The 24395-nt window shown below is 40.3% G+C and overlaps 1 protein-coding gene across 3 annotated transcripts; it reads left to right on the plus strand.

Annotated features, from left to right (window-relative positions):
* Positions 1–1074: 1074 nt before the first annotated feature.
* LOC122667899 (Werner Syndrome-like exonuclease) lies at positions 1075–23189 on the plus strand. 3 transcript variants are annotated; one of them, XM_043864374.1, is made up of 6 exons: positions 1075–1499; positions 20063–20242; positions 21119–21249; positions 21366–21524; positions 22880–22990; positions 23056–23189. In XM_043864374.1, exons 1-6 carry the CDS (start codon positions 1187–1189, stop codon positions 23089–23091), a joined length of 930 nt encoding a protein of 309 aa, XP_043720309.1. In that variant the 5' UTR covers positions 1075–1186; the 3' UTR covers positions 23092–23189. The 3 variants fall into 3 exon arrangements, with proteins under 3 accessions (XP_043720309.1, XP_043720310.1, XP_043720311.1); XM_043864375.1 differs by having other exon boundaries at positions 20069–20242; positions 23056–23183; XM_043864376.1 differs by lacking the exon at positions 20063–20242 and having other exon boundaries at positions 23056–23183.
* The last annotated feature ends 1206 nt before the right edge of the window (positions 23190–24395 follow it).

Below are 24395 nucleotides of genomic sequence, written 5' to 3' on the forward strand. Positions count from 1 at the left end.
GTGTGATCGAAGATGGAGCATCTGCAGAATCCTTCACCAAAAATCACAATCGAGCGTGATGAACCAAGACTAGGATTCGGTTATAGACGGTGGGAGCTGGGATTTTGGTTGGGGAAAAGAAGAAAATAAATAGAAGAGGAATAAGGAAATAGGTTATTCCGAAGAAGAAGTTTACAAATGGGGTAGGAACGGTGGTTTCAGATGGGTTTTGGAAGATGGTTTTTTGAAGAGGAAGTGGGTTGTGGTGAATGGGTTTCAAGTGATTGAAAGGAGAATCAAAAAAATAAAAACGAAATGGAAGAAAGAGGGGTTTTAGGGATTGATGGGAAATGGAAAGAAGAAATGGAGCTCGCAATAGGAACGGTGGTTTCGGTTGGGGAAAAGAAGAAAAGAAATTGAAGAGGAATAAGGAAATAGATTATTCCGAAGAAGAAGTTTACAAATGGGGTAGGAACGGTGGTTTCAGATGGGTTTTGAAAGATGGTTTTTTGAAGAGGAAGTGGGTTGTGGTGAATGGGTTTCAGGTGATTGAAAGGAGAATCAAAAAAATAAAAATGAAATGGAAGAAAGAGGGGTTTCAGGGATTGATGGGAAATGGAAAGAAGAAATGGAGCTCGCAATAGGGAAGAACCAGAGAAAGACAACAACAGGGGATGGTATGATGCTGCTACTGGTTAGTCATGGCTGGAGTTAAGCAAAATAAATTAAAAGTAAAGTGGAAAAGAAGAAGAAGAAGACGAGGGAAGAAGCTGGTTATCTCCCAAAGGAATATAATCAGGTTTGGGGTTGCAGAGGAGGAAGAAGAAGAAGTAGAAGGACGAGGAGGACGGTGATGGTTTTTTTTTTTTTTTTTTTTTTTTACAATTACCACCCCAAAAGGGTATTTTGGTCCTCAAAAATTCGTGACAACGGCATACTGTTACGACTAACCCCTACCGTTACGGAAATGTAACGGTGGGGGTCAGTTAGTGGTTAGTAGGCATCAGAGGGGGTAACAGTTGTTTGAAAATTTTAGGGGGATAATAATAGATAGTAAAGATTTTGGGGTGGTAATTGTAAAAAACCCATGAAATTTTGGCGCTGCGCACTCCCGGGCTAAAGACGCTGATTAGTGATTATTGGAGAGAGGAGACGGATACCGGTTCTCTATGAACGTTGAAGTTGAAAAGAAGTCGCAAATGTGAAAATGGAGTCCAGCGGCGAACCTTCGTTCGCCTCCGTGCCGGACTGGGACCAACCCATCACCCAAGTAGAGCTGGACGCAATCGAAGCGGCATTCACGGATGCTGCTAATTCGTCTTCTATCAAGCGGAGAAGATCTTCCTCTCCCGATGTCGTCGAAGTTCGCTACAACGGCCGGCGCTTGCCCAGTTCACTGGGTCGATGCCAGCAAATCCCTTCTCTCGATCGCTCCGAAGTGGAAAATTGTTCGATTACCGATGTAGATTCATTTGTTCCCAGAATTGGGCAGTGGAACCCTGTTTGTTCTCCTTACCAAGGTAAAGATACCTACTCATTCTTTCTCTTTTGTCCTGTTCATTTGTTTATAAATGTAAGTTGTCAATTGTTCTTGAGTGGGCATTTGAACTTTTGCAATGAAATTAATCACAGCAATCAGTTAAATGCAAAATATGCAATGTTCTTGTATTATGGTCTTCTAGCAACTATTAAATATATCCCAATGGAACAAGGTGGGAATTAGAACTGTTTTGTGTGCCTATAGCCTTGGAGCATTGGGCTTAAATTTATTACATTATAGAAATGTGGCTTTCCTCCTTAAGCTACTGTAGGAAATTGCTTACTGTGCCACAATCAATGCTCACTCAGCTAATGCGTGCCAAGGACTTTCCTGTTACACAGGTCTTACAGAGCATTCCCTCTTTACTTTGGAGAGAAAATTTGTTTAAGCAGGGAGTATCATGGATACCTGGCTATCAGATCTTACTAACTTCTAGCATACTAAATTTTTCGATCTTCCATCTCTGTCACATCTCAGCCTGAATTTCCAAATAAAGGAGGTCATGGATTATGAGAATGGTAGCTAGAACCTGAGTACAGTATGTCAATAATCCCTGATTGGGTTATTCAGCTCATCCTAGCCTTTCCAATACCCACAGCCCCTCAATCTGATGTGCCGGAATGGAAAATGACTCCTAGTGGAATCCTCATAGTGACCTCATCTTATAAGTGGCCAACTAGCTCATCTATACTTATGGCCGCTTTTTCACAAATGTCTTGGAAACACCAAGGGCAAGGTTTTTTGTTTGGAAGCTGATACACCAAAAATTACCCCTTAATGAGCTTTTTAATAGAAAGGTGTGTCATAACCTCACCAGTTTGCAGATCATGCTTGATTGCCGATGAAATCTGGGTTCATGTCCTTCTTCCAATGCAAAATTTGGAGGGCTTTCCAGATTCAAGTTCCTGTCTTGGCTTGTCTATATGCTCACTAGTGCAACGATGAAGTATTGCTGGTTCCAATCAATTTCCATCCACACTTGGCTCCCTTCCATGTTATGGTTTTACTGGAAGAACAGAAACTCTGTTATCTTCAAACAGGAAAGTATGATGTCTACAATATGGAATCAAACTTGTTTTCTGGGCCAAGCATCATCACTTTATCAGTCTGCTCACCCACTTCTTGGCCAAACATCACCTCAATCCCTTTGATTGATGTCATGTACGAAGCCCGTAGAGGAGTGGGTGAAATAAAATACAGATGGCTCTGCTGTTTCACCAAATGGGCCAGCTGGTATTGGTGACATCATTAGAAACCAGCAAGGGCGACAACTGACTCGATCTTTTGCAAAGCAGGATGGGCTAGTTGCTAACATTTCTGCAGATTTCTTGGCCTCAAGAGAAAGATTACATGTGGCCTGGGAATCAGGATTCAACGTTGTTATAATGGAACTTGATTGCCAAGTAGTGGCTAATACAGTGAAGGAAGGAAGGGTTGAGAATTGGAAGCACCTTTATCTAAAGGATATTCTTCATCTACTTAAGCATAAATGGAGACTGTTGGTAACCAATGTTGTAGCAGACTTCTAGAAGCTTGAACTTATCGGGCCATTATAGAGCTGTAAGGTGTGCTGCCCCCATCTTGTAATCTGATTTCTCTTATTAGTATAAACAAAATCTCAGATTCTGTATTGTCCAAATTCCAAAAGAAAAAAGAATAATAAATAAAAGAACATACCAGATCTAGAGACTGGGACATATACCAAAACACCCTTATGGCCCAAACTAAGGAGACATCAGATAAAATCCCAACCAGTTGCTGGAGACCCTTCGTCAAACTATATAAAAAGGCATTTTTATGTCTCATTGATATATGGGCAATCAAAATTGACAACTAAATCAATAAGCACACATATGGAATTGAGGTAAACTGGGAAAAAAGTCTCAAAATAACCTACACTATAGGTTTGTGTATATCCTTTGGCAATCAGCGGGCTTTAAGCTGTTCAACAGAGCCATCGGGGTTAACTTAATTGTATACACCCAACTACACCTCACTAGGTCCTTAATTGAAGTTAAATCTACCAAGGTCCAAGTTTGGTGAGAAAGCAAGGCATCTATTTCCACATCCATAGCAATCTTTCATCTAGGATGAGATAAAGCTTCATAATAGTTCTTAGAGATGGAATGAGAGGATAATGACAAAGCAAAGCTATGTAAAGGCGATGGAAGATGAGAAATGGAAACAAACTTATTAATGGGATAAGCAACCAAGTGATACAGGAACGAGTACCTCTATAGAGACCATTAGTAAGCTGTCAGATCAAGGGGCAGGAATTGCAGGCAAGGAATCAGACTGAGTGGAGGGCACTATAGAAGTAGTAAGAACCACAACTAGTTGCTTGGGACGGCGCAGATATACTTGTAGTGGTGATTTTTGAGGACTAGACACAGAATTAGCACTAACTAAATCACGACTCACAGCAGAAAAATATGGAGTATTTAAAAAAATGTAGCATCAGCACTAGGGTCATAACAGCGGTACCCTTTCTGGGTACGAGAATAACCAAGAAACATACACTTGATAGCCATAGGAGACAACTTATCTGTTGTAATATGGGTTCAGGGGTAGAATAGTCATAAGGGTATTTCTGTCCTTGTACTCATTCCAGATGTTCTTCTCTTTATTATAAATAAAGATGGTTGTAGTCACTCTGACTCAAGCCAGTATTCACTGAAATCTACGTGGCATCAGAGCCAAAATTATTCCGGGGATATGGGAATTGAGTTTTTTTCTTTTTTTTTCTCTCTCTCTCTCTCTCTTCTCCATCGTGATTCTGCCCTAAGGCCAGCCACCACCGCAAGCAGCAGGCCCTCTTCCACCTTCCGCCACCTCCGCCAGCCCCTCCACCACCCTCCGCCACCTCTGCCACCTCCGCCAGGCTCCGCCAGCCTCTCCACCACCTTCCGCCACTCCCTCCAGCCCACAGGCCTCTCGCCCTTTCTTTTTACTCTTGCGAGAGGCTTTTTCCCTCCTTGTCGAGATTTTTTATCCACCCTTGGTGGTGAGTTGACTCCCACCGGGGGTTTTCCCCCTTCCTCCTTATGTTCTAACTATATTTTGGGGGATTTATTTCTGTTTTTTTTTACTAGTCATCATGCCTGACAACTCTGAGATCACTTCTGCCTCATCTTGTTCTGATGGTTCGTCGCAACGTGACTTCATTCCGTTTCCGGTGAATCCCATCAAGTTGAATGGCAGTAATTATTTGTTATGGTCTCGCTCCTGCTTATTTGCGATTGGTTCCCGTGGTCTCTCTGGCTACATCGCGGGCACTCAGGTCAGGCCTGATGAGACTGGTTCTGCACAGGATCGATGGATGAACTTCAATTTTTTGGTTATGTCATATCTGGTTAATTCCATGAACCAAGATATTGCCGAGCGCTATCCCCTTCTTGATTCGGTTACGAAGATTTGGAAAACAGCCCAGGACACCTATTCTCAAGTTGGGAATGTTGCCCAATGTTATGAGCTTCGCCAGAAAATCACTCAAGTAGTTGGAGTTGTCTCTGTCTCGGTATTACAATACCATGTGTACTATGTGGCAGCAGTCGGACTTTCTGGGCACATTCACCGCCACCTGCAATGTTGATGTCAAGGCTTTCCGTAAGTGGGAGGATGGCTTATGTGTTTTTGATTTTTTGGCCGGCCTCAATATTGAGTTTGATCAGATCCTTGCCAATATTTAAAATTGCGACCCACTTCCATCTCTGGAGCAGGCCTATGCGATTCTCTTGGCTGTGGACAGTAGGTGTACAACCATGGTTGATCCTGTTACTCAGGAACAATCGGCTCTTATCTCTGGTTCACAGGCTTCCTGAGGAATTTCTTCCCGGTCTGCTAGTACTAATCGGACATCTGATGATCGCCCTGCCATTAAATGGGATCACTGTGGGAAGGAGTGGCATACTAAAGACCGCTGTTGGAAGCTTCACGATCACCCTGCAGAGACTCGCAGGTGTGGAGAGGGTGGTTCCAATTGACCTAGTAACACTCGTGCTCATCAGGCAACTGCTGACGACCAACTTGATCAATCTCTTTCCCAAGTTATGGCTGAATTGCAAAATCTTCGGGATATGGTGAATCGATTGGACACATCTTCTTCGGCATCGGTATCTCCTTCCATGGCTGCCTCTGCTTTGTCTTTGCCTACCAACCCAAATTCATCTTCTTCCACAGGTATTTCATTTGGTGGGAACTGCACCTCGGCCATGCCCGATTCTTGGGTAATTGACTCAAGGGCAACCGACCATATGACAGGTTCTTCATCTGTTTTTTCCAAATATTTTCCTCTTTCTAGTCATAACAAGGTTCGTGTTACTGATGGATCTCTTTCTCCTATCTCGGGGAAGGGATCTGCCCAGTGCACTTCCTCTCTTAGCCTTTCCTCTATATTACATGTTCCAAAGTTTACTACTAATTTGCTTTCCATTAGTAGCCTAACTAAGGATTTAAACTGCAAAGTCACATTTTTTCCAACCTATTGTTTGTTTCAGGACTTGGCAATGAACAATACGATTGCATGTGGTAAAGTGGTTGGTGGTCTGTACGTGCTTGACAGTTCCCGTGCAGCTTTGACATCTCAACTGGCATCTTCTGATTTTGATTCTGCACTATTTGAGTTGAATAATTGGCATCGTCGTTTGGGCCATCCTCCTATAGGAGTTTTATCTGCTTTATTTCCTAGTCTAGTGAAACGGTGTAATAAACATAATTTTTCTTGTGATGATTGCACTTTGGCAAAGTAAACTAGAAGTATTTTTCCTATTTCTAATAATCGAAGTAATGTGCCTTTTGGTTTGATACAATCTGATGTATGGGGCCCTGCCCGATGTATTTCTACTTCTAGATTTAGATGGTTTGTCACTTTCATTGACTGTTTTAGCCGGACAACTTGGGTGTATTTGATGCATAGTAAAAGTAACGTCTTCACTTATTTCACTCTATTCCATAACATGGTCCAGACCTAGTTCGATGCCAAAGAGAAGATTCTCCGCTCTGATAATGGAAAAGAGTATATGGATGGTGCCTTTCGCTCCTATTTGGACTGCCATGGAATCATACACAAGACTTCTTGTGTTAACACTCCTGCTCAGAATGGAGTGGCTAAACGCAAGAACAGACATCTCTTGGAGGTTGCTCGTTCTCTTATGTTTACTATGGCTGTTCCTCCATGTTTCTGGGGTGATGCTATTCTTACAACCACCTATCTTATCAATCGGCTTCCCTCTCGAGTCTTAGGTGGCCGCTGTCCCTTGGACATATTGGTTGGAAAATCCACTTTTGTTGTGCCTCCAAAGGTCTTTGGTTGTGTCGTGTTTGCCAGGAATCACCATGTACACAACAAGTTTGATCCCAAAGGATTGCGGTGCATTATTCTGGGTTACTCAGCTACCCAGAAAGGGTATAAATTGTTGAGAGATTTAGAATTAGAGAATAATGCTTGGATGATCTAAGGTAGACCCCAAGCTATATATTTCTAATAAGAGAAGAAAATACATGGATAGAATTGTCCCTAACATAGCCGACATGGTTGTACATGAAACAAAAATTTAAAAAGTCCAGAATACCCCCACGGTATTCTGGCCCATACAATCCAACACTCCCCCTCAAGTTGGAGCATATATGTCATGCATGCCCAACTTGACTAATATAGGCAGAAACACTTTGCCACCTAGCCCCTTAGTGAACACATCGGCTAACTGATCAACAGAATTCACAAAGGGAACACAGATGAGTCCGGTTTCGAGCTTCTCCTTGATGAAATGTCGGTCAACCTCCACATGCTTAGTACGATCATGCTGGACAAGGTTATGAGCAATGCTAATGGCTACTTTATTATCACAATAAAGCATCATCAGAAGACGGACAACAACACCAATATCCTGCAACAATCCTCTAAGCCACAACAGTTCACAGATTCTTTGTGCCATTGCACGGTACTCTGCTTTGGCACTGGACCTTGCCACAATATTTTGCTTCTTGCTGCACCATGTGACAAGGTTTCCACCTACAAAAGAACAATATCCAGAAATGGATTTTCTGTCAATAGAGCCAGCCCAATCGGCATTAGTATAAGCTTCAACCTTTAGATGATCATTGGGAGATAAGAGGATTCCTGTTCCTAGAGCAGATTTTAAATATCGCAAGATGCGAAAGACTGCCTCCATATAAGAGGAATAAGGATCATGCATAAACTGGCTTACCAAACTTACAGCAATGGTTATGTCAGGTCGTGTGTGAGAGAGGTAGATCAGTTTGCCCACCAATCACTGTTAACGACCTTTGTCAACAGGTTCACCTTCTTTCTCCTTAAGTCTTGTAGTAGCTTCCATAGGAGTATCTGAAGGGTGACAACCTAGCAGCCCAGTCTCAGACAATAGATCTAGGATATATTTTCTTTGAGAAAGAAAGATGCCTTTTGAAGATCGGGTAACCTATATCCCTAGAAAATATTTTAGAGTTCCTAAATCCTTTATTTCAAACTCACGGCCAAGGAAGAGCTTCAATTTGTTGATCTCATCACCTTCATTTCCAGTCACAACAATATCATCAACGTAGACTGTGAGGATAGTTACCTTATCACAAACACGTTTGATGAACAAGGTATAATCAGCATTGCTTTGTTTTTATCCCACAGAAGCCATAGCCTTGTGAAACCTGCCTAATCAAGCTCTAGGTGACTGCTTCAACCCATAGATAGCACGCTTCAATTTACACACCTTGCCCTTAGTAGTATTACCTGAAAAACCTGGAAGAATGTCCATAGATACCTCTTCCTCCAGTTCTCCATGGAGGAAGGCATTCTTCACATCTAACTGTTGAAGATCCCATCCAAGATTCACAATACAAGATAATAACACTCTTATAGTATTGAGCTTTGCTACTGGTGCGAAGGTCTCCTGATAGTCAACTCCATATGTCTGAGTAAAGCCCTTTGCAACCAGACGGGCTTTGTATCTATCCACTGTTCCATCTGCCTTCTGTTTGACCACAAACACCCATTTACATCCCACTGGTTTTTTCCCTGGAGGAAGAGCCACAAGATCCCACGTATTATTTTTGTTCAATGTTCTCATTTCTTCCAACATTGCTGCCTTTCACTTTCCATCTGTAGATGCTTCCTACCAATTTTTAGGAATGAAAACAGAAGAAAGAGAGGATATAAATGCATGAAAAGAAAGAGAAAGAGAACTATAAGAAACAAAACAAGAAATGGGATGCAGAGTACAAGTCCTAGTACCTTTGCGATGAGCAATAGGTAGGTCGGAAGAGGAAGGCTTACCAAGAGAAGAAGGATCTGGGTCCTGAGTCGGCAACTGGATAGGTATTGGTGCTACGGGGATTGAAACTTCCCTTTGCTGGAACTTCTCTTTTTATAAGTGAGAATGTTAGAGTCATCAATGGCCTTCTGAAACTTACTGATGGTTCTCTGTATTGGAGTCAGCTCCCCCTGAATAGGAACATCACCACCACTTGTTTCCATGATCTCCTCCTGTAAAGGATTCCCTTTGGGTGAAGGGGTAGCAGTCAAAGGAGGCTGGGCAGCAGTCATAGGAGGCTGGATAGCATCCATAAGAGGCTAGGCAGCAGCCATGGGAGGCTGGTCATCAGTTAGAGGAGGCGGGTCAGCAACTATAGGGGATAAAAGAAGGGGAACCTCATCTTCACCTGAACTCTCCTCCTGAAGAGGTGGGGAAGAAATATAGGAAAGGTTTTCATGAAAAATGACATCCATACTGACCATAGTACGACAGGAAGGAGGATGGTAACACTTATAACCTTTTTGGGTAGGAGAATAACCCAAAAATATGCACTGTAACCCACGGGGTTCAAGTTTGCTAGGAGATTTGGTATCCCTAGCATAACAGACACAACCAAACACTTTGGGAGTAACTACAAAGGAGGAATTCCGAAGTAAAACTTCAGCTAGGCTATGGGAATCAAGAACTCGGGAAGGTAGCCGATTAATGAGATAAGCTGCAGTTAAGACAGCACCACCCCAATATTGGGATGGAACATGCCGAGCAAACATCAATGCTCTGGCCACTTCCAACAAGTGGTGGTTCTTTCTTCAGCCACACCATTTTGGGCTGGGGTATCGACACAACTAGTCTGGTGTATAATCCCATGATCTACAAAATATTTTTGAAATTGAGATTCCTTGTACTCGGTCCCATTATCATTTCTCAACATTTTGAGAGTAGCCTGGAACTGAGTTTGGATCATGTTATGAAAATGCTGAAAACATGCAAAAACCTGATTTTTTGTGTGCATAAGATATACCCATGTGTTTCTAGAATGACAATCAATAAAGGAGACAAACCACTGATGGCCAGAAAGAGAAGTTTTACGACTAGGCCCCCAAACATTAGAATGCACCAAATGAAAACAAGAACTCCTTTTATTTGATAGAGAATAAGTGGAACGTGTCTGTTTGGCTAGAACACAAGCCTCACAAAAAAAAAATCATCCTTGTTACATTTGGTGACTAAAGTAGGAAATAAATGTGCTAAAATGCCTAATGGAGGGTGACCTAATCTAGAGTGCCATTGGTAAAGTTCAGAAGAGACCAAGGAGTTCTGGTGTAGCGGAAAAGGTAATGGTGGTGTAGAGAGACGATCATCATCAAGCAGGTACAGTCCACCGTGCACTTTACCCAATCCAATCGTCTTCCCAGAGGCCAGATCCTGAAAAACACAATGGGAAAGAAAAAAAGTCAGTTTACAGTTAAGATCACGATTACCTTTTCCAGATAAGGAGGAAAGGGAACCATCTGCTACTTTAACCTTGTTTTTCCCAGAAGTGGGAGAATATCGATGGAATAGGCTAGAGGAACCGGTCATGTGATCTGTAGCCCCAGAATCTATGATCCAAGGATGGGAAGCTATTGAAGCACAATGACCACCAAATGGAATACCTGACTGGGCAATGTGTGAACCTGAAGGAGCAGAAGAGTTGGCAGTAGCTGATGCAGTAAAGGCAGCGGCAGCGGAAGACCTTAGCACACGTAGGAATGCCTGTAGATCATCCTGGGATAGACCAATGTCACTAGCCGGGGCTGTAGGAACAGATTCAGAGTGGTTTGCCTTATTTTTTGTCTTCTTCTTGGCAGCCCGTTTGGCCTCAAAATCAGCTGGTTTCCCGTGAAGCTTCCAACACTTCTCTTTGGTGTGGTAAGGCTTGTGACAATGCTCACAAGTAACAGCCCATGTAGTAGAATCACCAAGAGGAACATGTCTGACAGGTGCAGGAGTAGCCTGGGCAGCAGTCTGGAGGGCTGATCTATCAGTAACAGGAGGGTGGAGCATAGCAGCCCGACGGTTCTCTTCAGAGGAGACCAAAGCATAGGATTGTTCAAGTGTGGGAAAAGGGGAATGACTCAACACTTGAATAGGAATCTGGTCATACTCAATGTTTAAACCAGCCAAAAAATCATACACCCTGGTTTTGTCCAGATGCTTCTTATATGCAGTGATATCAGCAGCTGTAGTGGGGTGGTAATCAGAAAAATGGTCCAATTGCTGCCAGAGACTGTGCAAGGTAGCATCGTACTTGGAGACAGATAACTCCCCCTGAGTAGTATTATTGGCCTTCTTCCGGAGTTCATTCATCTTACTGAGCTGCCCATATGTCTCCTTGCATGCAGACCAGATTTGATGGGCTGTATCAAGGAGAAGAAAACCATTGGCAAGGTCTGATTGCATTGAGCCAATCAAATAGGACATGAGTATACCATTGTTGGAGATCCATCTGGTCAAGAGAGGGCCAGGGGCAGTCGGCACAGCAATAGTACCATCAATATGGCCAGTAAGCCCACGACCAGCAATAGCAAAGTATGCCGAGCGAGACCAGATCAAATAATTGCTCCCATCCAATTTGATAGGATTAGGGAGGAGATCACGGTTATCATTCCTACCAAGCCCATCAGTAGCAGAAGTGCCAGTAGAGACTTCAGAGTCACCCATAATGCAGCAGAGAAACCCAAATCGTAGAAAAGGGCTGTGGTGATGAGAAACCCAAGAATTCCATCAAGTTAAGGACTGAAAATTGGAGGAGAATCCCCTTTCAATGGGAGAATATATGTCTCCAAAAATCAGCAGCAGCAGACAAGTGAAACCCCTAGATCGATATTGTCAGGGTTTTGAAAATACCCTATTTTGCTGAAATCGATATAGGGAAGAATGGGCCCAAAAACTGAATTGTTGAAGCTCAAATTGAAGTCGAGGGTGCCTTTATAAGTAGAGAACCACCCTTCAAAAAATCAGAACCAATAGAAGTCAACAACTCCTAGATCGATAATTGTCAGGGTTTTGAAAAAAACCCTATTTTTGTGAAAAATCGATCTTAGGGGGTCTTCAATGCAACTGGAGATAGGAACTGAATCAGAGAAGAGAGCCTGTTGCAGTTCTTGGTCTTCAAAGAGGAAGATTGGTTCCTTGTAGCAGAGATGGAAGCAATCCCAAAAAAACTTGAAGTTCCAAATATCGCAGGCACCACTTTGTCCCTATCGATCAAAAAATTGCAGCATGGAAAGAGGTAATTGAGGGCAGCAATTGGATCTGTAGATCACCTCATCAGTGCTACCCTAGTGGGAGAATGAAAGCAAAGGAGATCAAGACAAAAGAAGAAGAAGAAGAAGAAGGGAAGGAAAAATCGAGAGTGAAGGGGAGGAAAAAATCGAGAATGGAGGGAAGGGAAGGTCCCTAATTCACAACCTGCTCTGATGCCATGTTGAGAGATTTAGAATTAGAGAATAATGCTTGGATGGTCTAAGGTAGACCCCAAGCCATATATTTATAATAAGAGAAGAAAATACATGGGTAGAATTGTCCCTAACATAGCCGACATGGCTGTACATGAAATAAAAATAGGAAAAAGTCCAGAATACCCCCACGGTATTCTGGCCCATACAATCCAACATAAATGCTATCATCCTCCTACACGAAAGGTGTTTGTCACTATAGATGTCGTCTTCCGGGAGTTTGAGGCTTACTTTAAACAGCCGGTACCTCTGCAGGGGGAGATTCTAAGTGGTGAATAGGTCCCGTTGATTGCTCCTCTGGACATTGAGATACCAACTATAGAGCATGTCTTTGTTGAACTAGAAGATGGAGTTACAAGTCAAGAACAAGAAGTGGGACAGATTAAGCAACAACAACAGGTGCAGGGGGAGAATAATGTGAAGACTAATGTGCAAACTTACACTCGGGGAACTGATTTTCCTGTGGATGGCCCTCGGTACAAAGAGACCACTACCACCGACCCTACACAATCGGCATCTGTTCCTACCCCAAGTCTTGCTCCTAGTCATGTTTCTGGTAAGCCACCTACTGATCCCAGTCTTGATTTATCCATTGCTAGTCGAAAACCAAAAAGGAGTTGTACACAACATCCTAATTTTAACTTTGTGTCATTCAACTCTCTAACTCTTGCTTTCCATGCTTTCGTATCTTATTTATCCTCTGTTTCCATCCCTAACAATTGGCAGGAAGCAATAGTCGAACAGAAATGGAAGGATGCGATGAATGAAGAAATGTTTGCCCTTGGAGAGAATCAGACCTGGGATTTGGTAAGTCCTCTACTAGGAAAGAAACTGGTTGGTTGTAAATGGGTCTTTGTTGTGAAGCACAAGGCTGATGGCTCAGTGGAAAGATACAAAGCAAGAGTGCAAAACTCGTAGCCAAAGGGTTTACCCAAACCCAAGGAATTGACTATCGAGAGACCTTTGCTCCTGTAGCAAAGATGAATACTGTGCGGGTTATCATCTCTTGTGCTGTGAATCGAGGATGGGAACTCCAACAACTTGATGTGAAGAATGCATTCCTACATGGAAATTTGGAAGAAGATGTTTACATGGAGATACCTCCTGGCTTTACCTCTTCAGAGACTTAGGGAAAGGTAAGTTAGTTGAAGAAGGCTCTTTATGGTCTGAAGTAATCACCAAGGGCTTGGTTTGGCCGATTCCATAAGGCTATGGGTATAAGCAGAGCAATGCTGACCATACATTGTTTGTTAAAAGGATGGGATAGCAAGTGACCATTTTGATTGTCTACGTTGATGACATAGTGATCACGGGTAGTGATGCACATGAAATCCAGTAGCTGAAGACATATTTAGGCAACGAATTTGAAGTCAAAGATTTGGGGAGATTGAGATATTTTCTAGGGATTGAGGTTGCCTATTCAGCTAAGGGCATATCTCTTTCCCAAAGAAAATATACCCTGGATCTGTTGAGTGAAACAAGGATGCTTAGGTGTAAACCAGCAGATTCCTCTCTTGAGCCCAACATACATTTGAAGAGTAAGGAAAGTGACCCAGTAGACAAGGGTAGCTATTAGAGGCTAGTTGGCCGATTGATATACCTCTCACATACTTGACCAGACATCACATTTGTTGTAAGTGTTGTCAGTCAATGCATGCATGATCCTCACTCTTCTCATTTGGAAGCAGCATACAAAATACTCCGTTACCTCAAGTCCTCTCCTGGAAAGGGAGTCTTGTATTCTTCACATAACCATCTCCGGATAGAAGCATACACTGATGCGGATTGGGCTGGCAGTCCTGATGATAGGAAGTCCACATTCGGATATTGCACATTTGTTGGAGGGAACCTAACTACTTGGAGAAGCAAAAAACAAGCTGTTGTAGCTCGATCTAGTGCTGAAGCTGAATTTCGAGCTATGGCACAGGGTATTTGTGAACTTCTCTGGCTCAAGAGGCTTCTTCAAAACTTGGGGATGAATGCTGATCTTCCAATGCGGCTCTACTGTGACAGCAAGTCAGCAATCGGCATTGCTCACAACCTGGTCCAACATGATCGTACGAAACATATTGAGATTGATCGGCACTTCATCAAAGAGAAATTGGAATAGGGAACAGTTTGTATTCCGTTTATCCAGTCTAGTGAACAACTGGCTGATATCCTTACCAAAGGGATCAGCAATATGTTATTTTTTCCTATTATTAGCAAGTTGGGCATGTTTGATATGTATGAACCAACTTGAGGGGAGTGTTGTAATATGGGTTCAGAGGTAGAATAGTCATAAGGGTATTTCTATCCTTGTACTCATTCCAGAATGTTCTTCTCTTTATTATAAATAAAGATGGCTGTAGTCACTCTAACTCAAGCTAGTATTTACGAAATTCTACATTATCAATGGTCATGAGAGAATTGTGAACAAAGCAAGTGCATCCAAATACAAGGTGGCAAGGAAAACAAGGGAGAAGTAGGAAAAACAACGGACAAAGGAGATTGATTATTAAGAACCGAGGAAGGCATGCGATTAATTAAATAACAAGCGGTTAAAACAATGTCGCATTAAAACTTGTAGGCGCATTCATATGAATGACCAATGACCGAGCAACCTTCAATAAATGTCTATTTTTTCTTTCAACTTCTCCATTTTGTTGAGGAGTATGCAAATAACTTGTTTGATGAATCATACCATGGCCAGAACAAATATAGGAAATCAGAGTCTGAGTATACTCAAGTGCATTATCAGATCAAAAAACTTTAATAGAAACATCAAACTGAGTTTTGTTTTCAGTGTAAAAAATACTTTAAAAATAGATAGAAACTTTGAATGATCCTTTAACAGATACAACCATGTTAAACGAGAATGATCGTCCACAAAGATAACAAAATAAGAAACACCTAACCTATTTTTGACATAACAAGGACCCAAAATATCTGAATGAACTAAAGAAAATAAGGACCGACTTCTAGACTCACTACGAGGAGGAAAAAAAAAGAACAGTGATGCTTTTTGAGCTCACAGGCTTCCCATTCAAGACGGGACACAAACTTACAACTTGAAACCATGTGCTGAAGTTTAGACAATGACAAGTGACCTAAGTGATGATGCCACCGAAGAGGAGACACAATACTAGAACATGTAACAACAACCGTAAAAGAAGTGTCATAATTGAGATAGTACAAAGCCATCCTCATAATACCCTCCACCAATCGTTTCTTTGTTTGAAGATCCTAAAAAACACAATAGGAAAGGTAGAAGGTAACATAACAATTTAGTCTTTTGGTAAATTGACTAACAGATAATAAATTCAAGGGTAAAAGAGGTACATGGAGGACAAATGATAAGGACAACGAAGAAGAGGGTGAAATAGTACCATGACCAATCACTTGGGTGGAAGACCCATTAGCAAGAATAACATGTGAGGGATGTTGAGTTTTTGAAAGGGAGGAAAATGAATTAGACTTTCCAGTCATATGATTTGAGACACCGGAGTCAATAATCCAAGATGGATGAGATGAGGCAGTAAAAAGTGCAGTGTTAACTGAACGGGCAAGTGTAGCAGTAGAGGAGAAAGTGGATGACTCGAGTTGCTGGACACGCTTAAGTAATTGAGTAACAAGAGCATCACGAGACAAGGATCCTGATGAATTCACTCCAGATGAGGTACTAGCTTTAGAGTCAGTAGTTGCAAGTTGCAACCATGCCAGAATACCCATTAGACACCGCTGCATTGGCTATTTGTTGTGCCCACTGGGGTTTTCCATACTCAGTCCAACATGTATCTGCGGTATAATTAAGCTTGCCACAATGTGAGCATTGTCGGATAGATTGATCAGTCTGTTGGCCATCACGACCACCTGCACCATGTCCTTGTCCTCTCCCTGAGGCTACGTTTGGATGCCAAGAAAAGAAAAAACATAATTAGACAAAATCCATCATTACACAATCATTTATTTATGTGTCTATCTCTCTCCTCAATTTCAATTTTTTTTTGAATTTTTTCTGTTCTTGTCTTTTCTTGACATCCAAACATAGCCTGAACCACAACCTCTATCAGGAAAACTAGAACCATGGCCACAACCACTATTACCAGTAATAAATCCAGTGCTTTAGAATGAGATGGAGAGACAATACGTTGAATACGACAGAATGCCTCATTCATAGAAGGTACCTTTTTACCAGCAAGTAGCTGGCCTTTAACTGGTTGTAAATCTGAATTCAACCGAGACTAGAATTTTGCAACTTGAAACTCAACCCTCTGTGTCTTAACAACTCTAAATCAGTGGTGAGAGGTTGGTAAACATTGAATTCCTTCCACATCCCCTTAAGGGCACCGTAATATTCATCAACAAACTAATCTCCTTGTTTGAATGTGAAGTTTTTCTCATACAAATCATAGACACGAGCCATATACTTGTCTTGGGAGAAGCTTTCCTTCAAATCATCCCACACTCCCTTAGTTGTTGTGTGGAATATCACAGACAGCAATAGTTGGTTCCATACTATTCCATAGAAACACTAGCAGTATGTAGTTTTCCCTCATCCAATTCTTATACTCTGTATCAGTGGTGGTTGGAGGAGAGGAAATCAAATACTCACAATTTTCCTTTAGCATTGATGTACATCTTAACAGCTTGAGCCCAAAGTAAGTAATGAGAAGCTCCATTGAGCTTAATGGTAGTAATCTGGACAATAACACTGTTCGTAGGAGGTTTAAAATCACCCATAGTAACAAAAAAGAAAAAGAAAAGTACAGCAGCAACACTCTGAGAGGAACCAACCAAATACCAATATAGGAACTCAGAAAGGTTCACAGATGAATGTAGGTAATCAATAATCAGTGAAGAAGTCACAATCAATACAAACCAGCAGCAATATATCACCTTTAAGATCAGAAACTAATGATCTATGGAAGGAGAAAATAAAAACACCATGTAGGGCCAATACTGCAAAAGATAACCAACAAGCAGCCCAAGAGAAAATTTGTAGCAGATCATCAGAGCCTCAGATGAATCCAATAACCAATTCAAGTAGGGCTTAGATGTAGCAGAAAATAAACCCAAAATATTACAACAATCCAATGGTTTGATAGAGAATAAGTAGATACACCAAAACAGAAATTCCAAAATTGCAGAATTTATAAATCTTCAAGCTTCAACTAATTACTTGTCGGAACAGCAACAATTTTGGTGCAATATGAGGTCTCTGGTCACATGAATGAACCCCAAAAAATCTCAATCAACTAACGGTTAGATGTGGAGAGATCTTCAATCCAAGAGTGCAGCAAAAAAGGCAAAAAACAGGGGTACCGACCCTTGTAGAAATCAGCAGAAACTAATGTTCTTCCATTTGAGTAGAAGGGCCATTCGCGTAGCAATGATCAACACCATTGAAAACCGTAGTTGTCATGTATTATAAACTATGGTTTCAGACAAAGCAAGGACAACATAGGTTGCTTTAAACCATAAGGAAGAAGATCTTAAATAGACCCTCAAAAGGAAGGTAAGGATTGAAGCTATTAAATGTTTAGAGCTCTGATATCACGTAGCAGTATCAAAACAATAAACAATCAATACAGAGATGGGTAAACCAGAGCTCACAGTAGAATGGAATAGATTTCTGCCACGAGCAGCATTGTTATTATATAAAACAGAAAAGAATAAGTACAAAAGACAAGTATACCCCCCATTAGTATAAATCAGGAATAAACTACGTACAACCTTACTTAAACATAAAGAGACCATACCCCAAAATACTCCTACCGACAGGACAGGAGAAAGACTACTAATCTTGACAGTCATCACTTGCGTTTAGATGCTTCGGGTTCTTTGGTCGATGCAAATTATTATTGTAGTATTGTGGGCGCCTTAACAATATTTAATTTAACTATGACTTGTCCCGACGTATCCTTCGCCGTAAACTTGGTTTGCCAGTTTATGCATGAGCCTCATCTATCTCATCTACATGCAGTCAAATGCATTTTGCGTTAGGTTAAAGGAACGGTTTATTTCAGTCTTTGAATTTTGGTGCAAAGTACCTTAAATTTATGTGGCTTTGGTGATGCAGATTGGGCTGGGTGTTCTGATACTCGACGCTCTACTTCTGGTTATTGTTTAGTTCTTGGATCTAATCTCATTTTGTGGAGTGCTAAGAAACGACCCATTGTCACCCATTTTAGTGCTGAGGCTGAATACCGTTCCTTTGATGTCAGTGCCGCTGAATTAACTTGGATTCCTTTTTTATTTCAGGACTTAGTTGTGCCTCTTCTTCATGCTCCTATTCTGTTTTGTGATAATTTGAGTGCACTTTTCTTGGCTACTAGCCTACTAATCCTGTTTTTCGTGCTTGAACTAAGTATGTTGAACTTGATTACCATTTTGTTCGTGAGAAGGTGGCTGCTGGCTCTCTTATTACTCAATTCGTTCCCACTCTGCTTCAGATTGTTGACATTTTAACCAAAGCTTTTGTCAATTCTTCATATATGTCCAGTCCAAGCTTGGTGTTCATGATCATTCCCACTTTCGCTTGAGGGGGTGATAGGGATAGTGTTTCTGCTCCTCACACAAGCAGCCGGATGGAGGAGGAAATAAAGCAGATAATTAGGGAGGAAATCAAGCAGAAAATCAGGCCTTATTTGTCTCTATGTTTAAGATACCATAATCCTCTTATGTTAATAGTTCTAATTTTAGTAGAACTTTATTTTTTGTATCACAACTTAACTAATTGTACTCTTTCTATATTCTATAAATAAAATTGCCACACCGGTAGAGCCTAAGCCATTCATTCTGTTCTGAACGGCTAGGCATTTGGATCTATGTAAATTCACACATCCTGGGTTTCCTAGATTTCAAGGTGGTCTCCCACGTCGGCTTCAAGGTTTGCCAACTATAGATTTCATTACTTGTTGGTCATGCAATGTGTCAATTATGTCGACTGTCTCTCATCTGATTGGACCTGGCTCAAAACTTCAAACTGATTGTGTATGCATTATGGTTTTGCAAGTTGATGATTAATAGAATGGATGGGTCAACCCTTACCTTATCTTTTCATGCTCCGATCCCCCATTTCTCCTCTCCAATTCTCTATCTAATGACAAACAACTGAAACGAGGAAAAATACATATAACATGAATGAAATGCATACTCTAATAAGTATATCAAAACAACTTGTTTAGAGAAAATGTAAAATTATATATTCAGAAAACTTTGATATAATTTTCCTGGGTAATCTGTTTCCAGAAAAGTGGTTATGGGGCCTCAATATGTTTGGTTGTTCGAATATGGAACCCTAATTACTTCTCCCATTTGACATTGATCTTTCTTTTATGTAGTACCTTTTGAACTTTCTCTGATTAATGATGATTTTAGGATTGCTAGGAGTTTAGTGGTAGTAGTAGATGATGCGCACAGATTACCCTATGCTATTTGTGATGCTTTTTTTGTTTGGTTTATTTTTTGGTGTTGTTTTACTCTTTTCTCCATAGAACTGAAAAGAAGGAACTTATAGAATGTAGAGCAGCCATTCCCTCAGCCTTTGAGTCAATCTTGAGAAGTACTAACTCCTCAATGAATTGATGTACAGAATGACACATAATCAAAATGTTCTATATTTACTTCTATGCTGACCTTGTCAGCTTCTACAGAACATTCCAGAACTAGTTCTGATGCATTCAGTTATGGAAGTTGGGTAATTGCCAACCAATCAATGTGTATGAACTATGAAGTTTTCGAATGCTTCCTAAGTGTTAATATTATTTTAACTTTTAACACTTGCACTATTTCAGCACAGGCAAAAGCGAGATACCCCACAATGAACTTTGGAGGTCGTATTGCTTACAGCAGGACTGTTCTCAAGGTGGAAAAAGCCACAATGGAGCTTTTGGAGTTCATTGAAACTAAGAAAAAAAATATGGACCAAGTTCCTCTTGGATTTGACATTGAGTGGAGGCCCATCTTCAGAAGAGGTTGGTGAAGTGAGCGGGGAACAAGTTTTCAGTCCTTTTGGCTGATTTTAAGTTTTGAAATTTTAATCAATGTTTGAACATTGTTTTTATGTACAAATTCTTCTCTAAGTGTTAGGTTATGGTTTTTTTCTGCCTTTTTTTTCTGGGTCATGTTTTTTTTTAATGTACTTCTCGCGAATTTTTGCATTTTAAAAGAATACATCTACCTATGTCCATAGAATATGCATGTGTTTAATTCCTTTTTTTGGGGGGTGGGGGGTGTCCTCTTTGTCTTAATGCTGTATTATTTAAAATTTATCAGATGTTTCTGAAGAGGAACCATTTCTTTCTCTTCTTTTCTCTTTGCATATATTCATGCTCATGTGTGAGTGTTCCGATTTGAGGTCTCTATCATGTGCCTCTGATGTTTTTCTGAGAACTATAGGTGTAGTTAGTATGTTTTCCAGTGTGCATGCGTGCATGTGTTGTGTGCATATATATGTGTCTCCCAAATAAAACCATCTAATTAGAAATTTGAATGAAAAGATGATTCAGAGCATCCTTAAAATTGCGCTTGGTAAAAGATTTCTATGGTAAATACCACCATCTGCAGGACTTTTTTTTATGCGGTATGCACATGTAGCATTTTCAGTTACTCATTTTGGATCAGTAGAAGTACCCTCCCAAACTAATCTGACTGTTAATAGGAGCCTCACACTCACTAAATCCTGGCACTAATACTTTCCAAAAACTTGGTTAAATTCTGGTTAAGGTGGCTAAGAATTAGTTATATTAGATTAATTTTCTGACAAGTTGGTAGAGCTTAAAATTGAAAAAATATATTGCCTTAAAAAATGGGATGCTGGAACCTTGCTGAAAATAACCTGGAATCTGCAGGACATGCTCAACGTAAGGCAGCGGTTATTCAGATATGTGGGGATAGTAGTAATTGTTATGTAATGCACATCATTCATTCTGGAATCCCTCCCATTTTGCAGACCCTTCTGGAGGATTCAACATCTTTGAAGGTCTGTCTAGTTAATTTTTGGCTTTGAAATTTTGGTACACTTCATATAGTATCTAACTCTTTCTACATGGATTGTTTGTATTATGTATTAATTGCTGATGCTCAATACATGTGAAGGTTGGAATTTGTATAGCCAATGATGCCAACAAGATCTTTAACGATTATAATGTACGTGTTAAACCTCTGGAGGATTTGTCCAGTCTTGCAAATTTGAAGGTTGGTGGTCTTTCTAGGTGGAGTCTTTCTTCTCTAACTGAAATGCTTACTTGCAAACAGGTAATTCTTTTTATCTTCTTTCATAGAATATTTTTCTCTATCATGTCCTCATATAGAATATTTTTTCTCTATCATCTCTTTTCCTCTCCTAATTATGTTTACTTGCATTCATGTGATCTTTGACTTCACTAAAAGTAGGGCAATAATGATTTCATGCAAATCTCGTGATCATTAGGTTTCTTGGTTGTTTGTTCTTGGCTTCTTGCAAACTGAATAGGTGATGTAGGACATCAATGAAGTATCCAACAAGTAGCAGGCTCAAAGCTAATCCAATCTGAAATCAAGGAATAAACTCAACAGAAAACACTAGTAACAGCAATAACACTACAGCAAGAGAATTATAGCTGTTTCCTCAATTCAGAAAGCTGGCAAGCAACAGCAACTAGGAAACAGAAGTGTAAAAGAATTAATTATTATCAGATGGTGCAAAGTTATTTTAGGGAGTGACACATGCAACACATGCAATGTGAGGCATGTGGGTAAAAAAAATATCTCATTAATTAAGATTCTACGTTTCTACTTTCTGGCGAGTGTACATGCACATGGTGCAAAGTTATTTTAGGGAGAGACATGCAAGGTGAGGCATGTGCCTAACTGATGTGAGGCTACAAATACATTAATCAGTGGAAGATAACTAAGTTCGTTCTTAGTACATTACATGTGTGGAAGATAACAAAGCCTTAGTTCAAAGCTTGACCAATTTGTAAAATTGCACAACATGCTTTATTTATCCAACTAGAGTAACTCCGCAGGATGTAATTGTATAACTTCAATGGGCTATGCTTTGTTTGCTTGAATAGTGCAACCCAATCACAGACACAACAAAAGCATGCAGGTGCAAAAACACGCTAAAGATGAAAAATGCAGAGGGGCACCAGCCTTATTGACATAGTGCCAGGTGCAAGGCAATGAGGCATTGCACCTCTCACTGTGAGGCATGAGGTGCATGGTTAAAGCAGTTTCCTTGCTGTACTCACACAAAGTGATAGATACGCAACATACACATCCTCGATGATGCTGATGCTCTGGTATTAATTTTTGTATGGCACTTTATAATTGTATTTGTTGGGGGAATGGGTAATTACTAGTTATTCAAATAATCAATAAGTCATGCCTCTATTAGATGAGAAGTTGTGTTGGAAAAAGATTGAAGCAATTCGGCTTCTCAATGTATTAACGCAACCATGCATGCATTCAATTTCAGGACTGACCATTACTTCGTAAGAACTGTTATTTATAGCCCTCCTTGACAGAGCTTGGTTGTTTTGGTTTGAATGCATTATCTACCCATGAATGTTAGCACTGCGGCAGTATAATTGGGAATATACCTGTTAATCTTCATTTATTTACTACAGCTTGAGAAGCCTGGCAAAATTAGACTAGGAAACTGGGAAGCTGATGTCCTATCAAGGGAGCAACTCCAATATGCAGCAACAGATGCTTTTGTTTCGTGGTACTTATATCAGGTAAATAATACCCCCCCCCTTTTGTTGGTTTGTTTATGGCTTTATTTGCCATCTATCGTTAACAGGTGCTGCTGAACTTCCCAGATGCAACTGAAAGTTGAAATGGCTAGGTGATGGTGTCATCATGAGTGTCATTATTATGTTATTGTCATCATTATCTCCATTATTGGGGCCTTAATGCAGCTATGACGTCCGTGTTGGACATGCATTAGGTTCCGAGTGACACCACTAGATTTAATTTCATTCTTGTCATTGTAGTTAATGTTTAGTACACTCGATGGACTTAAATCTATTTTATAGGAAGTTTCAATAAGATAGTTTATGTTATTTACAATAGATATACAAGTGATATGTAGTTAAAGCCTCTTCAGACAAAAAATGTAAAGGTACCGAGAGGCGAGAAGATTAGCAGGTCCTGTGCGAGGATAAGTGACACAATTCATGACATAAAACATGAAATATTATCCTCGGATGAGGCCTTCGATACATGTATTTTTAAAGCTTGCCGATTTGGGTCTTTGATATGCTTTAGTGTCTGACTTTAGCAGCTGTGCTGATGGAACAATTATCTGGGGTCATTACAATCATGATAACATATTTATCATGCTAAATGCTGAACTTATCTGTTATTACATTTTCACCACTACTTCGCTACATTCTTTTCCAACAGAAGAAGCTTATCAGTTTGCCATTGCCACTTACTTGCTTCAGTTGTCTTAGTACCCATTTCTCAATTAAAAACTTCTAGGAAGCAGATGTTAGACTGGGGCATAGAGACAGTGGAGGCTAACCTGGGAGGATGTTCACCTCTGTTGATCACACAACAGATGGACCCAGAAAGAGCTCAAAATACATGGGACTCAGCCATCCATATTTTTAGCCATATTTGGAAGCTGCTGTTTATTTTATGCTGGAATAAGAGTACACTAAAATCAAAATGAAAGGCATATGTACCTTATCTTAGGAACTTGAAGATGACCTCTCAAATGAGCTATAGACCTTATATCAACCCAAAATTTTTATTTTTTTTTTGGAAAAGGAATCTTGCTTTTGGAATGGATTTTCTGAATAAGAGAAAGGCTTTATATGCTTGGTTGTTGCCTGAAATCCAAAATTCTATTTTTGTTTGACATTGCATCTGACTTGCTTAAAATGGATTCTTTGAGATCTTTTATTTCCATTCCTAAAGTAGTGGTTTGATTAATTATATCTGTAGCATTTACTTTCATAAAATATAGATGGTAGATTCATAGGTCATTCTTATATATTTAAACGTTATTTTTTATTTTTTAATTTTTTGGTAGGAATTTAAACGTTATTTTCAAATGATATAAAATTGGTAAAAAATTTTAAGACTATTTAATTTGTAAATGAAAGTTAATCATTTCCCAAGGTTCATTAAAAT

The sequence above is a fragment of the Telopea speciosissima genome, chromosome 7, assembly GCF_018873765.1.
Source record: "Telopea speciosissima isolate NSW1024214 ecotype Mountain lineage chromosome 7, Tspe_v1, whole genome shotgun sequence".
Lineage (NCBI taxonomy): Eukaryota > Viridiplantae > Streptophyta > Magnoliopsida > Proteales > Proteaceae > Telopea > Telopea speciosissima.